General features: G+C 41.6%; 1 protein-coding gene across 4 annotated transcripts in view; it reads left to right on the top strand.

Annotated features, from left to right (window-relative positions):
• IPO8 (importin 8) overlaps positions 1-14,424 on the top strand; it is a 69,467-nt gene that overhangs the window by 37,018 nt on the left and 18,025 nt on the right. For 3 of the 4 annotated variants that reach the window (XR_012647100.1, XM_075006496.1, XM_075006511.1), the window contains exons 15-21: positions 462-622; positions 1,688-1,813; positions 6,276-6,342; positions 7,009-7,134; positions 7,646-7,743; positions 8,378-8,473; positions 10,666-10,886. Coding sequence is in view for 3 of the 4 variants with exons in the window: in XM_075006496.1 (XP_074862597.1) it covers positions 462-622; positions 1,688-1,813; positions 6,276-6,342; positions 7,009-7,134; positions 7,646-7,743; positions 8,378-8,473; positions 10,666-10,886 (895 nt within the window). In the remaining variant the exon portion in view is untranslated. The remainder of the gene's footprint in view (positions 1-461; positions 623-1,687; positions 1,814-6,275; positions 6,343-7,008; positions 7,135-7,645; positions 7,744-8,377; positions 8,474-10,665; positions 10,887-14,424) is intronic. The other variant, XM_075006520.1, reaches the window with a different exon arrangement.

Genomic DNA, 14,424 nt, shown 5'->3' with positions numbered 1-14,424 from the left:
TAGAGCGAGGGAGAGATTGCTGGACCACTTAATCAAATTTAAACAAGTTTATTTGCTACAATGTACGTCATGGAACACTAGCTACAGGTTTTTCTGACAGATTTCTGAATAAAAGAAACTTAAGCATAATTCAGTTGATAAGGTGAATGGTATCCTATCCTTTAACATTGAAATGAAGGAGTGGAAAATTTAGGGCCAGATACTAGAAGTGCATGTCTCTCATGGGTATAGATCATTTCTGTGGGCAGAATTTTAAGTGGAGAGGGGTTATGTGAGTATAGAGACTACATATTTTGCTGGCATCTGAAAAGTACGGAGTGTTAGACTGACTCAGATTTTATATGCATTGTTTTAGATGTTGTTGCTTCGAAAAGCAGTAAGATCCTGATAACCGAGACAGATTGTGGATTTGTTTTTATGGAAAGTTGATTGTTCTTAATTTGGTTCCATTGTCTTATTAGCAAAGGAGTATGTGAAGCCATATGTCAGGCCTGTTATGCAGGAGCTGTTGCACATCGTAAAAGAAACAGAAAATGATGATTTGACTAATGTAATCCAGAAGATGATCTGCGAGTACAATCAGGAAGTTGCTACCATCGCTGTTGACATGACACAGCATCTGGTAGGAGACAGTAGAACAAAATTGTAGTCAGAGAAATAGGACTCTTACTAACTACTGTTGCAAGTTTGTTTGAAATGAGCATTTTAAGGAGATACTGTCAGATTTAAAATAATTTTAAAAATTCCCACTTACATAGCTTACAGCCTCTTTGATTTATTTAAATTTTTAAAATCTGGTATGCTTTCCACTGTTCTGTTTTTCCTTTGGAATTTTGGCGTGGATAATGAAAATAGATAAGTTGTCTAGTTTGTGTTTCAGTTCTAGTCTTTTTTGCCCTTTATCTATTTATGCAGTAGCATGATGGCATCAAATTCTGATCTGCATATACTGTATGTTTTTCCTCCAGCTTAAGCTATTTTCACTAATGTTTATAAAAACACTTTACTGAAATCTGTCTATCAATAGTAGCTCTTGTAAACCCACTGTCCACACACCACAAATGTAACTGGTAATTTCTCTTCAAAAAGTTAAACCTTAATCCTTAAAGTAGTTTTGGCTATTTTTATAGTAAGGATGTTTAAATGGTTAACAGTTTTAACCTAGATCCCACAGCCCAGTGCAGCTACTGGTCCTGCCAGGCCCATGGGGTCCTGCCACAGTTGGGGTTCTGTTGCCCAGCCTGCCAGCTCTACTACTGCTCATGCGGCTTCGGCTGGTGTAGCAGGATGCCACTGGATTTAACTGGCAAGAGCTGGTTAACCAGTAAACATACCAGTAAGTCTCGGGCTTACTGGTATGTTAACCAGTTAACATCCCTATTTAATAGCTGTTGCTATTCTGAACAAGTCAGGGTACTAACTTTAAGTGACCTGCCACAGTTAGGTTGATCAGAAGGGAAGGTTTTTCAGCTTCCCAAACTTCCCCAGTTCCCTTTACAGATGTATCACATTGTTCTCACCATGAGTAACTTCATCACAGATGCTTTAATAATCTGAGAACACTGCCACCACTTCATTACTGGTCAGAGGGCAATACCTCATTTCCTACAAGGCAAGTTGGACGTATAAGTTGCTGTAGAAGATCTGTTTCTCTCTCTCTTCTTCTTTTTTTTTTTTTGTTGATAAGGCTGAGATATTTGGTAAAGTTCTTCAGAGTGAAGAATATGAGGAAGTGGAGGACAAAACAGTGATGGCAATGGGAATCTTACACACCATTGACACTATACTAACAGTTGTGGAAGATCACAAAGAGGTGAGATTACTCTTAATTAGCAGCTAGTCCTCTCTCCTTTGATTCATTGCAACATGCCATTTTATATTAAATTGCTCGAGCTGAAAACAGCATGTAATTGTTATGTGGCTTGATATGTTAGAATTAAGCGAGTCTTCTTTGCAAACATGAATTTAAAGCTCAGTACAAAATGCTAATTTTCAGTCATACAGTACTCATCTTTAAGAGATAATTGAATTTTTGAGGAAATAACTCTTTAACTGTTATAACAAATATATTACTAGAAAATACTGCAGTCTGTTACAAATAGTTTTAAGCTAAATTCTCCCCTGAGAACATTTATCATCATTCACAGTAACTGCAACATGGTAACTATTGGTAATGGCAACTTAGAATTTTTGATGTTTAACTCAGCAATTTCCTACATAGAATTAATGGAGATAGAGCAACATGTTATTGTATTACAGGATGAGTTCTAGGCTTTATATATTCATGAGCTATCTGCAGGAAGAACTTTTTATCCTAATTTCATTACTAGGTAAAGATCAGCTTAGTGTATCTTTCCGATTTTACAGCTGCATTGACTGAGGTACAAAAGAGATCAAGTGACTTGCTCAATGTCACACAGTCATTGGGTAGCTCTGGGCTCAGCTGGTATTACAGGACAAAGATGCTTTGTTCTAGATCAGCAGTTTTCAAATGGGGTATGTGTACCCATGGGGTATGTGAGCTTTCATGTGGGAATACACAAGAAAAATCCTGAAATAGAGGACAGCGTATTTTATTTAGTAGCGTAAACCCTCGAGTTACACAGGGGTTGCAGTCCTGCAACACCCCCTCCCCCCCCGAGCTCAAATTTTTGCACAAGTTGTGAGGGAGATGGGAACTAGGCTGCTGCCTGGTTCCTGGCTTCGGGGGTTGCAGGAGCTGGGAAACTGACCAGCCCACTAGGGCTGGTCAGTGTCCTGGCTGCCAGAGTGGGGAGGAGCCAGGAAGCAGGGGGCAGTCTGGTTCCCATCTACCAGCAACTTGCAGGACCTGGGAAACTGACCAGCCATGTGCTGGTCAGCTTCCCAGGTCCTGCAAGCAGTAGGAAGATGCAACCCACTGCTTGTGGGACCCATGAAACTGACCAGCTCATGGCTGGTCAGTTTCCTGGTTCCCACCAGGGCAGGGCAGCAAGGAGCCAGGCATCTGCTTTGTTCCCAGCTCCCTGCCACTTGGGGGACCCTGGAAACTGACCAGCTTATGGCTGATCAATTTCCCAGGTCCTGCAAGCAGCGGGGAGCTGGGAACCATGCAGCAGCCTGGCTCTTCTCCAGTTGCAGAGCAGGACACTGAGCAGGGCAGCAGCCTTGGTCAGTTTCCTGGCTCCAGCCAGTGGAGGGGAGCTGGGATTCAGGGCTAGCCTGGCTCCGGCTCCCCTGCACTCCTTGGAGCCAGGAAGCTGACTAGCTCACCTGGGCTGGGGGTCAGTTTCCTGGCTGTTTCTCCCTGCCTTCCCCCAGCCACATGGGCAGCTGCAGGCAGTTAGGCAGGCAAAAAGCCTTTTCCCTGCCTTCCCCCAGTGGCACAGCTGTGAACCTGACAGCTGCACCGCTGGGGAAAGCAGGGAGAAGGAGCCCTTAGCAAGGCAGGCTGACGGCTGCAGAGCATCTTCAAGTTGTGCTAAACTCATGTTAATGCAAATTTCTGCACAACCTGAAGCTGTGTATTTCAAGGGTTTGCTGTACAGAGAATTTCAAACTGTGGGACATCCTACCACAAGGGGATGTGAAGGAACATTGGTTGGGGCAGATCTTCCAAGTGGGACTTGGGGATGGAACACCATTTCCACCCCAACTTACTTGCAGCAGGGCTTGGGGAGGGAGTGCTGCCATCACCTTGGGCCAGACCCTTCTCTGAGTACGATTTTTGGTTGTGCTCTCCCAACTCAGACAGGTTGCATGGCCCACTAAGGTGAGTTGGGCGTGGAAGTGGCACTCTCTTCCCAAGTGCCACCAAGTAGAGCTCTCTCCCCAAATATTTCTCTGTGGGCTTTTTATGTGAACATTTGGAAACCTGTCTCTCCCACCACTTGTCACCTCTGCCTATCTCAGATGGGGAACACCATAACTATTTAGAGAGGTGTCCACAGCCTAAAAAGTTTGAAAGTCAGTGTCCTAGATCATTCTGCTTCCTCGATTATAAAGTTCTCATCACAGCTATGACGTAAACATATTTTTGAGGTAACAGAGAGGTAGCCATGTTAGTCTGTACTCCAACAAAACAAAACTGTAGAAATGTAGCACTTTAACGACTAACCAAATAAATCATTGTGTTAGTCTATAAAGTGCTACATTTCTGCTGCTTGATATATTTTAGGTATAGCTTTTAACATCAATCCTCTGACAAGAAATATCTGCAAAGGTTTTCTTGATGACCACTGCACTTCATTTAGGGTTTCAGAGTATCTTCAGTTTTTCATAAAAGATCTTTTTTGGTCTTTTAAGAAATAGAATGGAAACTAAGATCTACAATGAGTGTTAAAACTGGTAGTCTGAAATGCTGTTCTCCTGTGATTTGTTCAGCTTTAACTGTAGTGGGCATCTGTGTTAAATTAGTCTTTTTGTGAGAACTTAATAGCTTACTGTTTTGTAGTATGCAGCTCAAGATAATGTTTCAGACTTTAGCTCAGCATCTTTTGGACATGAACCTATGGTTTATTGCCTTTTTATGAAGATAGTCGGTGTTCAAGATTTGGAAAAGACCCTAAAATTAGACTCCTAATTTTAGGAATCTAAAGAAGTGGCCTGATTATCAAAAAAGCACAGAGAGTGCTGTTGGATTGCTTGTGCTTGAAGATGACAGTCTGCTCAAGAACTTCATTAGACTGGGAGCAGAGTGCTCAGTGGATGTTACTGTGAATAAAATTCAGTGTCTGTGTTCTTTGGTTTTATGTGTGATGCTGATGTGGACCTACCCTTCTCTTTTGTGACTTTCAGTCAGTTTTCACCACTCAGTGCAATCTCCCTGCCCAACAACAATAAAATAGCTATTCATAGTAAAACCTACTCATTCCAGCAAATGGCACCGTTTTTCCCAGCCCCAGTTCAATCATATGCAGGTTGAATCTCTCTCGTCTGGCATCCTCAGAACCTGACCTGCTGCTGAAAAAGGGAATTTGCTGGACCACAGGAGATCAATATTACCAACACTTCCACTGCTTACTGGGTTCTTAAAAGATATTTAAGGGTGAAGTACAGCTAAACAGCAGCAAAAAAAAAAAAAAAAAAGCCAAGAGCCAAGACTGGTGGCTGTATACCAACTTTATGGGACCACAGGAAGCTTGGCCACACCCATAAGTGGTTGTCCAGCTAACTAAAATCATGCCAGATTCCAGATGTTGCTGGATGAGAGAGTTCCGAATTAGAGAGATTGAATCGGTTTTGTTTTCTGGGAAATTCTGTACAGGACAGAGAGAAGCATTGCTTTTCTTTTCTTTTCCACCCTACTCCTTTTGTTTCCTCCTCCAGTCTATACAGTCGACCCTGACTTAAGCATAGATTGCATTCCTGGGCAACCACACGTGAGTCAAATTTTGAGTAAGTCAGGACAGGTCTCCCTGGTCCTGGCTGCGCCTGGCTCCCTGCTGCCGTGAGTGGCAGGGAAACCAGAGCCAGGTGCAGCAGCCCTGGTTAGTCTTCTGTCTCCTGTGTGTGGTGAGGAGCCAGAAACTGACTGGTGTTGCTGCACCTGGCTCCCAGCTGCCCATGACTTCGGGAGCCAGGAACCTACCAGTGCAGCAGCACTGGTCAGTTTCCCAGCTCCTGTGAGTGGCAGGATGGCGGACTGGGTAGTGGGCAGACTGGTGGGGTGATGCGGATGCTCTCTGGCTTTCCCCAGCTGGGGGAGCCGAGGGGTGGGGCAGCATGGCTTATCTCCGGCATCCCCCACTGGAGGAGCCAGCGGCTGGAACAGCCAGGTGCAGCACTGTACCACCTGGCCAACTCACAGCTGCTCCTGGGATCTGTTGGAAACCCCATGAGCGGGTGTTCATGTATATACACAAATGACACACATCTAGGGTTTCCCTTTAACATACCCTTGCTGGTTTTGACTCGCATTAATTCAAGTAATGCGTAAAGCGGGGTTTTACTGTACAGTTTTTGTTCAGAGGTCTCTCCTCAGCCCCTTTGGAGGCAGTAGCTGAAATAAGAGCGCACTTTTCCAATGTGATGGAGCTCTCAGCTAGTGTATGGGTAGTAACCATTAGTTAGGAAGTATTAGTAAGTCTTATGTGAAGAGTTTTCAGGAGGCTTTTTGGGAAAGCTAATTTTAAAATAGTTGGGTCCCTGCAACTTTCTGTTTAAAAACATTTAAACCAGGATGCAAACTCTCCTTTCCTCGAAAGGAATGCTTAGTGAAGCTGATGTAGTCATTTGGATGGATCAAGTTACTCTGATTGTAGATTTTTAAGTAAACTGTCTTATTTTTATTTCAGATAACTCAGCAGTTGGAGAGCATTTGTTTGCAGATCATTGGCCTCGTTTTGCAGAAACACGTAATAGGTATATGCAGAAGTTAACTTTTTGTAGTATCCAGGTTTTTTTATGTGGTAGAAAAGAGTTACTAATGTAATATTTTTAAATCTAGCAGAGCAAATAGCATTCTCGTCTTACTTTGTTAGTGACCACTCAGGCCACTTCTCTCAGGGCTAAAGGAAGTTCATTTTTAATTTTGATTTGTATATCTTGATCTCCTGTTTCCATGTAACACTCGGACAGTAAATGACATTAGCTTCTGTACCCCTGTCTTAGTTCTCTGTAAAATTTTAACTTGATTTGAAATTAAGGGAAAGTAAACTTTGATTACAGTTACGTTCCTAGCAGTTTTGTATATTAAAAAAAATGATGAGTTGTATGGCAAAGCCTGTGAATAAAAAAAAACAAATTCTGAGAGAATGAAAAACATGCAAAATGTTTTAGAGGCAGTATCTTTATTTCACCAATAATACATATTTTCATTGCTTATAACACACTAAATATAGTGTGATGCCTCTTTTTTTAAAATATATCCATCCATATCCTTTAGTCTCTTACAATACAGCATTTTATTTTTCCAAAAAGCTATCTGCTCCTTGCTGTATGGCCTGAAGCCTGTGTTTGAGAGATTATGGTATTTGCAAGCAAAACTTCTCTTTTACAGACCCCTACCTCAAATTTTCTTCTCTTCAGAGTTTTATGAAGAAATTCTCTCCTTGGCATACAGTTTGACCTGCCAGATGATTTCCCCCCAAATGTGGCAGCTTTTAGGTGTTCTATATGAAGTTTTCCAGCAGGATTGCTTTGAATACTTTGCAGGTATGACTATTCCAAAGCAGTCTGGTATTATATCTGTTTGCAGATGCAGCTTCAAAAAAGCTGTCTTATGAAGTTACTTTCTTTTAGCCTGTATTAGCCAAAAAAACCCATGTGTGCTTGGGTCTTGTGAACACACCTGTGCAACATGGTGAGAGTTAATGCCACTGTTCTTTGCTTGGAGAAATTTGGCCAATTTGGCCAAAAGTCAATTTTACATACTGTAGTAGAGCTCACAAAGTAGAGTTCAAAGGAAAATCATACAATTATAAAGCTATCAATTTATTAGCTAAAATATAGTTACAACTGGTCTAATTCTTTTTCTTTATCTACATTTTCAAGCCCCATCTTGTTAGGTAACTGCCTGCATAGATAGATGTGTGCAGAAATTTTAGGATTTCTGTCATGCTTAAGGCCCAAGCTAATAGAACTCATTGCAGAGTCAGGCCTGAGTGGTTAGAGTTTTGGGGGAATCACTTTTATATAAAATCTTTTCTTGTTTGGTTTTTTTTAGATATGATGCCTCTCATGCATAATTATGTGACCATTGACACTGATACTCTACTGTCTAATCCAAAACATTTAGAAATCATTTACACTATGTGTAAAAAGGTAAGACTTAGGTTTCTTGTCATAGTCCACATTGGTTATGTTTGTTTGAGCACTAAATAGTCAAAATAAGAGTGACCAGAGCTTGCCAGTGGGAAGTTGTTGATTGGTCAAGGTGAAATGAGATACCCGCTTGTACAATTGTAACTGCTAACTTCATCAGAAAGGTTGCATGTTAAATGGACATGTAAATTGAATTCCCCCTTTCATCCATAGAGCACTGTGGAAAGAAACTTGCCATACAGTTGCTCATGTTGTATCTGTTCTGTGGAAAACGGGACTGCACTTTGCCAGGCTGTTAATCAGCCATTATTCACCAAAACTGAAATCACATGGCAGAAAATTCCAATTTTCAAGGATACTCATAATAACTTATAAGGCTTTTTTCCTCAAGTAAGGGGCAAGCACTGAAACACCATCAGGGAAAAGTGTTATGATTTGTAAAGGATTATGCAGATTTTGCTGATTGTTAGGTCACAGTTTGAGTTGTCCAGTCTTAAGCCCTTTAGCTTGTTTTCTTATAACGTACATCTTGACATACATGCATGTGCGGTTTCCTGGCCTTTTGTGTCGGTGGGTGGGTGGGTGTGTTTCCCCAGCAGATGTTACTGGGCTGAATTATCTTTCTTGTTGTTAGGTATTAACTGGAGATGCAGGAGAAGATGCAGAATGTCATGCAGCTAAACTTTTAGAAGTAATTGTTCTTCAGTGCAAAGGGCGGGGTATTGACCAGGTAATGTATTACAAGCAGCTTTTTGCTATTTTATAGATTTGATGCTGTGTGTACACACTTCTATATAAATGCAACCAGATTCATAGGAGTTGAGTAGATGAAAAATGTAGATTTAAGAAACAAATGTAGGAAATCAGATGTTCTAAATGGAATTGTCCTCCAGCACACTGATTGTACAAAGGATGTAAATGAGTTCAAGAGATTTTTGAATTTTTCTCATGGAGGGCATGTTATCTCTAAAAAGCAAGAAAATGGGATTAAAACTGAACAATAAAAGACTGGTACTTTGGATAAGATTTTCCTTCTTTTTTTCTTATTTTTCTCTTAGCATTGCTTGTTTTGAACGGAATGAGAAAATTTTAGTACACTGCTATGATTTAGAATTTAATCGTGCAGGTCAAACTGCTGGAGTTGTTTTCCACAGCAACATGAACTTTGAATTTTTTATTAGTGCTGAATTGTAATTGCTGTCTATGCTGTAAAATGTATGATTTAGTATTTGCAGTATGGCTGGATTATGAGAACCATAACTACAAATGTCCTGGGTCTTTGTATATACATTTTCAACCACTATATCTGCATTAGTCTGTTTTTCACATTGGCTGGGTCTACACTTACCCCCAACTTCGAAGGGGGCATGTTAATCAGGGCGATGCAAGATTACTAAAGAAGTGCTGTGGTGAATACACAGCACTTCGTTAGACTAATTCTCCTCCACGGCAACTTTGAAGAGTCAAACTTCAAAGTGCCGGCATGCGTGTAGCCGTGGGCACTTTGAAGGCCCACACTACTTCGAAGTGCCTTTCTTTGCGCCTCAAAATTTTTCACCGCAGCACTTCATTAGTAATCTCCCATCGCCTTGACTTACATGCCCCCTTCGAAGTTGGGGGCAAGTGTAGACAAGCCGATTAAGGGCTAAATTCTTCTTTGTTATTCCTATGTAAAGTCCCAACTCTACAGAGCAAAAACAGGATGTGTCCATTTGTTCCTGGACCCTTAAATTCTGGAGTTAATTTAATTTAAATCAGAGAATTCTACTCATGCAAATGTGGAGTAGTTCAAGGGAAAATTTTGCCTAGAAATCTTTTTTTTTTTAAATGAGAAATCTGAAAGGGATGAAATGAAATCACATAAGTGTTCAGTGAAACTGATATGCAAGGTCACATCTGTTTTAATGAAATGATTACACGTTGAAATAAAAACCTTTTCATATGGTCATAAACATTCAAATATGTTCCAAAATATACACTTGGGATATACTTACACCTTCTTACAGAGGGAAGTGTTTATTTCATAATTCAGCATATGTTTACACGGCAAAACTATTTTGAAATAAGATATTCCAGAAGAGATACTCCGAAATAGCTTATTTTGAAAAAAACACATCTACACACAAAATGCATTTCGAAATAGCCCTGAGCTATTTCAAAATAGGGTGTCTACACTCAATAGAGTCTATTTTGAAATGGAGCCATTGGATGCACTATGGCTTATTTCTAAATAGGTTCTATTCCCTGTCTATGCGACCCTATTTTGAAATAGCTGTTTAGAAATAGGCACTATTCCTCATGGAATGAGGTTTGTGTATTTTGAAATTATTTCAAAATAGCGGTTGTGTTCTGTAGTTGTTACCAAAGTTATTTCAAATTAGCAGCTGTTATTTAGAAATAACTTTGCTGTGTAGGCGTACCCCTAGACATACAAATCTGCATAATGCAAATATCTGAACAACCATAATCTGCAGACATCTATAAGAAGTTTTGCACCATACTTGGTTACAGTTTGGCAAAATATATGTTATTAAGTGCTATGTATTGTTGCTTTAAAACTAAGGGGCTTTTTGATTTAGCTCAGGACTAGAAAATATTTGATCTCTTTTCTGAAGTCTTTCACATACACTGAAACAAATCCTATCAAAGTGCCCAAAATATTTACCTTTGTATTGAGACTATGACTTGTAGTCCAAAGGGTAACTGTTTAGAAAGCTTTATAAGCATGCAAAGTCTAAAGGTGAAAGTACACTCTTGCTTTTGTACTGGGAAATGGATATATTGTGTTATTGTGAGCTACAAGACAGAAGAATTCTAGCTGGCTCATTGTCTTGAACACTTTGAGAGCGATAAATGCTTTTAAATTGTCATGCAAACGGGCAGTATTTTTAATACTTAATTTCCCTCTTAATGTGTCCCCAGTGCATCCCACTATTCGTAGAAGCTGTGCTAGAGCGATTAACTCGCGGAGTTAAAACAAGTGAGCTTCGTACTATGTGTCTTCAGGTTGCCATAGCTGCCCTTTACTACAATCCTGAGCTACTTCTGCACACGTTAGACAACATCAGATTTCCACACAACCCTGAGCCCATCACAGCACAGTTCATAAACCAATGGATGAATGACACGGACTGTTTTCTTGGGCAAGTATTATATCTTTCTCTCAAAATCCTTGTTAATCATTTCTTGGCAGCAGACTTCTGAGCTTGTTTTGAATCCCTAGTCACTTTGATTCCAGAAATTGAATACCAGAGCTAAGTTTCAATAACAGTTACACACACCAAAAAAAATCCGAGTGCTGTTGTGCAGTTAAAAGTGACCTGCAGGTATTACATTTTTCTTTTCTGTTGCATGCTGAGTATCCCGCGTAGCAAATATAAGATGTCTTTGGGCACTTAGACAATTTTAGCCTCTCAGGTTCCCTGAAGTTACAGAATCTCTGCCTCTGCATGAGATGGCCCAAATATAGAACCAAGCCAGAAGGGCTTCAGGGAAATGTTTGGGTTTTTTCTGAGTATGCGGAACATTTATACTACTTTTTTCTATTCTAACTTTTTCAAAAGTACTGAATGTAGAGTGAGGTTGGGGGAAAAAAACAAACAAACAATTAAACCATCCCTAACCAAAAAAAAACCTCCACTTAGTTCCCAGTCATAGCCTTTCCCCTCCTCGCTTTGTCCCTTCCCTCCCCCCAGAAAAAGAGTCTGGCGGCATGAGTCCAAAGGGGCTCCATGGTTGACATTGCCAACATAGGGCTTGTCTATACTTCCATGAAGATCAACCCAGTCAGGATCGATTTTTTTCTGGAGTTCGTTTTTGCACATCTGGTAAAGATGTGTAAAATCGATCTCTCTGGGGTTGGCAGTTGACCCCTGTACTCCACGCTATCTCATGGAACATGGGAGACATGCTTCTGTCAACCTTCCCTAGTTAGGACTGTCAGGTAAGTCGATTTTCGATATGTTGATTCTACCAATGCAATTGCTGTAGCTAGAATTGCGTATCTGAAATGGACTTATTTCTCTAGTATATACTAGCCCATAGCGTTTACTGGGGCATCTTAGTGAGATGTAGTAATCTACAATCATTTGTGACCCAAAAAGGCAAAAAAGTTTTAACATCCATTTTGTGCTGAATGCCTTGTGCCTTTAATTCAGGGCATTTAGTGCACAATATTTCTGAAAGATTATAATGGTTTTTCTAAAGTTTGTTGAAGCAGTGCTTTGCATGGAGCTGTTTGTTTTTCTCAGGCAGTTCTTGGTTAAAATGTTGGACAGCATTTAAACATGCAAGTCATTCTGATCCAAGATTGGAGACATAACTAGCTTTCTGAGGCAATTTGTTTCAGCATTAGCAAAGTCTTAGTACCATATAAATATGCAGACTGGAAAAAAATGCTTAGTTTTTCAAGTGTCTTTGAGGATCCCATACCCATTCTTCCTCCTTTTCCTTGTAGCTTTTCCCTGCAATTCCTTGCATTGCTCTGACCCTTCCTCCAAGCAGAAAACTGGTTGACTTTCTGCTGTCAGCGTCAACCAGTACATTATTGGGTGCAGTGGTTGAGTTGGTACAGGATGTTGATGTGTTGGGACAAACAATACAAGCATAATTTTCATTAATACAGTGCAGGTTGTGCTTGGCTCTAGTAGAGGCAAGTAGGTGTAAGTAGATAACAGCTGAAAGGTAAAATGTCTCATGGCATGCAGAATGCTTGAAATATGTATGTCACATGTTTCCAGCAGGTAGGCTTTTCTCTCTCTGCCTCTTCTTTACTTTTTTAAATGTATTTGAGCACACAGTTGGAAAGATAATAGTTTATAGGCTGCAGCATAGTGAGGAAACAACTTTTCTCATAGGTTTTGGTGGACTTCCAGGTCCTATGTGTGCATTCCAGAAGTTGGACCACCCCACCAACATAATGTAGTAGGCAAGCCAGTTGCTGCAGTATAATTTTGGCTATAGACGGGTGTCCAATGGAAAATACCATCCTAATATACACCTCCCGCATTAAACAGTACTTTACTCATGAGTACTCGCTAAAACGAGGGACACATATACTTACCTTTGTACACTGGATGAGTGAACTCCCCACCGCTAATACGAGCCTTACCCCCTTCTGCGTCCCCAACCCACTGCAGTCTGACCCTGACTCCGACCCCCCGGCTCTGCGGCCACAACCTGCCACAGCCTGAACCCCCCCACCAGCCCCACAGCCCCAACCAGCTGCAGCCCAACACCCACCCAGCCTGGCCCCCCAGGTAAGTTAAGGACTTACTTACCACTGGTGCATCCCAGAGCAGCCGCTGGTACCTCCAGCTGCGCACATCAAAGCTGCCCCTGCCATGTGGCGGGGCAGCTGCATGCTGCAAAGCAACTCCGGCCGTGTGGCCGGGTGCCCACAGCCGTGCAGTCAGACACCTCCAGCCAAGCTCTGCAGCTACCCTGTATCCTCTGGCCCAGCCTGCCCAGCCTGGCCCACTTCCAACACTCACCTGCCCTGCTGCTCCCTGCACACCCCCCAGCCCAGCCCAGCCCACTCCTAACACCCACCCCGTCCCCAAACCCGCGGCCTACTGCTCCCCTACCAAGTACCGCCGCTGCAGCCCAGAGGAACGAGCCGCCACCTCCTCTGCCAGAGCCACCACCAGGTTTTAACCCTTCCTCCCGCTTATGGCTCCAAACTGCCCCCAACCCAAGGTTCAGTTACCTTTCAAAAGCAGCGCCACATGTTGCCACTCCTTCCCCAAGTTAGGAGCACTAAGAACAAATCAGAGACTTTAATGTGTATTCAATGGTAATTTATTGTCCCTCTTCTGAGTTTTCGCCTACGAGCAGAAAGTTGGGAACCAATTGTGCTCATATAGCGAGGGATGAGTGTATTATCTGTTAGGTAATGGTTTAGAAAGGATTGGCAGGGGAAATTCATATAGCTTGAAATAGATGTGAAGTGTGTCACTCACAAAGTTTACTTGAATTGATGATTGAAAAATAGGGGAGATATTTTGTGATGATGTTGGCAGTTTCATATTAAGGAATTCAGGTACATTACTTATGACATGTACTTAGCCATGTGCTTCTGGGTGTTTGGAAAGTTGAGAATCTCCTTTGTCCAATAATATAAAACTCAAATGTCTTGCTGTGCTGGATTAAAAGGTATTGGAGTTGAAGCTGGTCACTGGTCTAAATCCTTGAATACCAAGGGGCAGGATGAAGAACGAGTCCATACTTTAAAAGAAAAGATGAAGGTGTCTCCTCTTTGTGTAACTGTCCATGTGGATCCCATTTCTGGTTTACACAGGTCCTGGGCATGCAAATGAGATTGGGCTTGTCTGGTCAGCAATGTCCACTGTGACAGTGCCAGTACCCTGGCTGGTCTTGCTCCCATTTCTTAACCAAGGGCATAAAGGGCACCAGGCATCCTTGTCTTCCTTTGTACAGCTTGTGCTGTGGTTTCTTCTCACATGCACTATACAACTTTAAATCTCCTTGTATGCATACTTAGTATAATTGTTAGTTTTCCTGATTATTTTTTTACCCATTGGCTCAAAAAAAAACCCAACCCACCTAAAATATGACTTGTTAATGTTAGGGACTTCCCCAGTACTGGATCTAGCTTTCTGTGGCTGAAACAAAGTCTGTAGGGTTTGACTTGCCCCTCTGTGATGCCCATAGGCCACTGAA

Source organism: Carettochelys insculpta, chromosome 1 (genome assembly GCF_033958435.1).
Source record: "Carettochelys insculpta isolate YL-2023 chromosome 1, ASM3395843v1, whole genome shotgun sequence".
Classification (NCBI taxonomy): Eukaryota; Metazoa; Chordata; order Testudines; family Carettochelyidae; genus Carettochelys; species Carettochelys insculpta.
The sequence above is the reverse complement of the archived record's forward strand: the minus strand, read 5'-3'. Positions and strand labels throughout refer to the sequence as shown.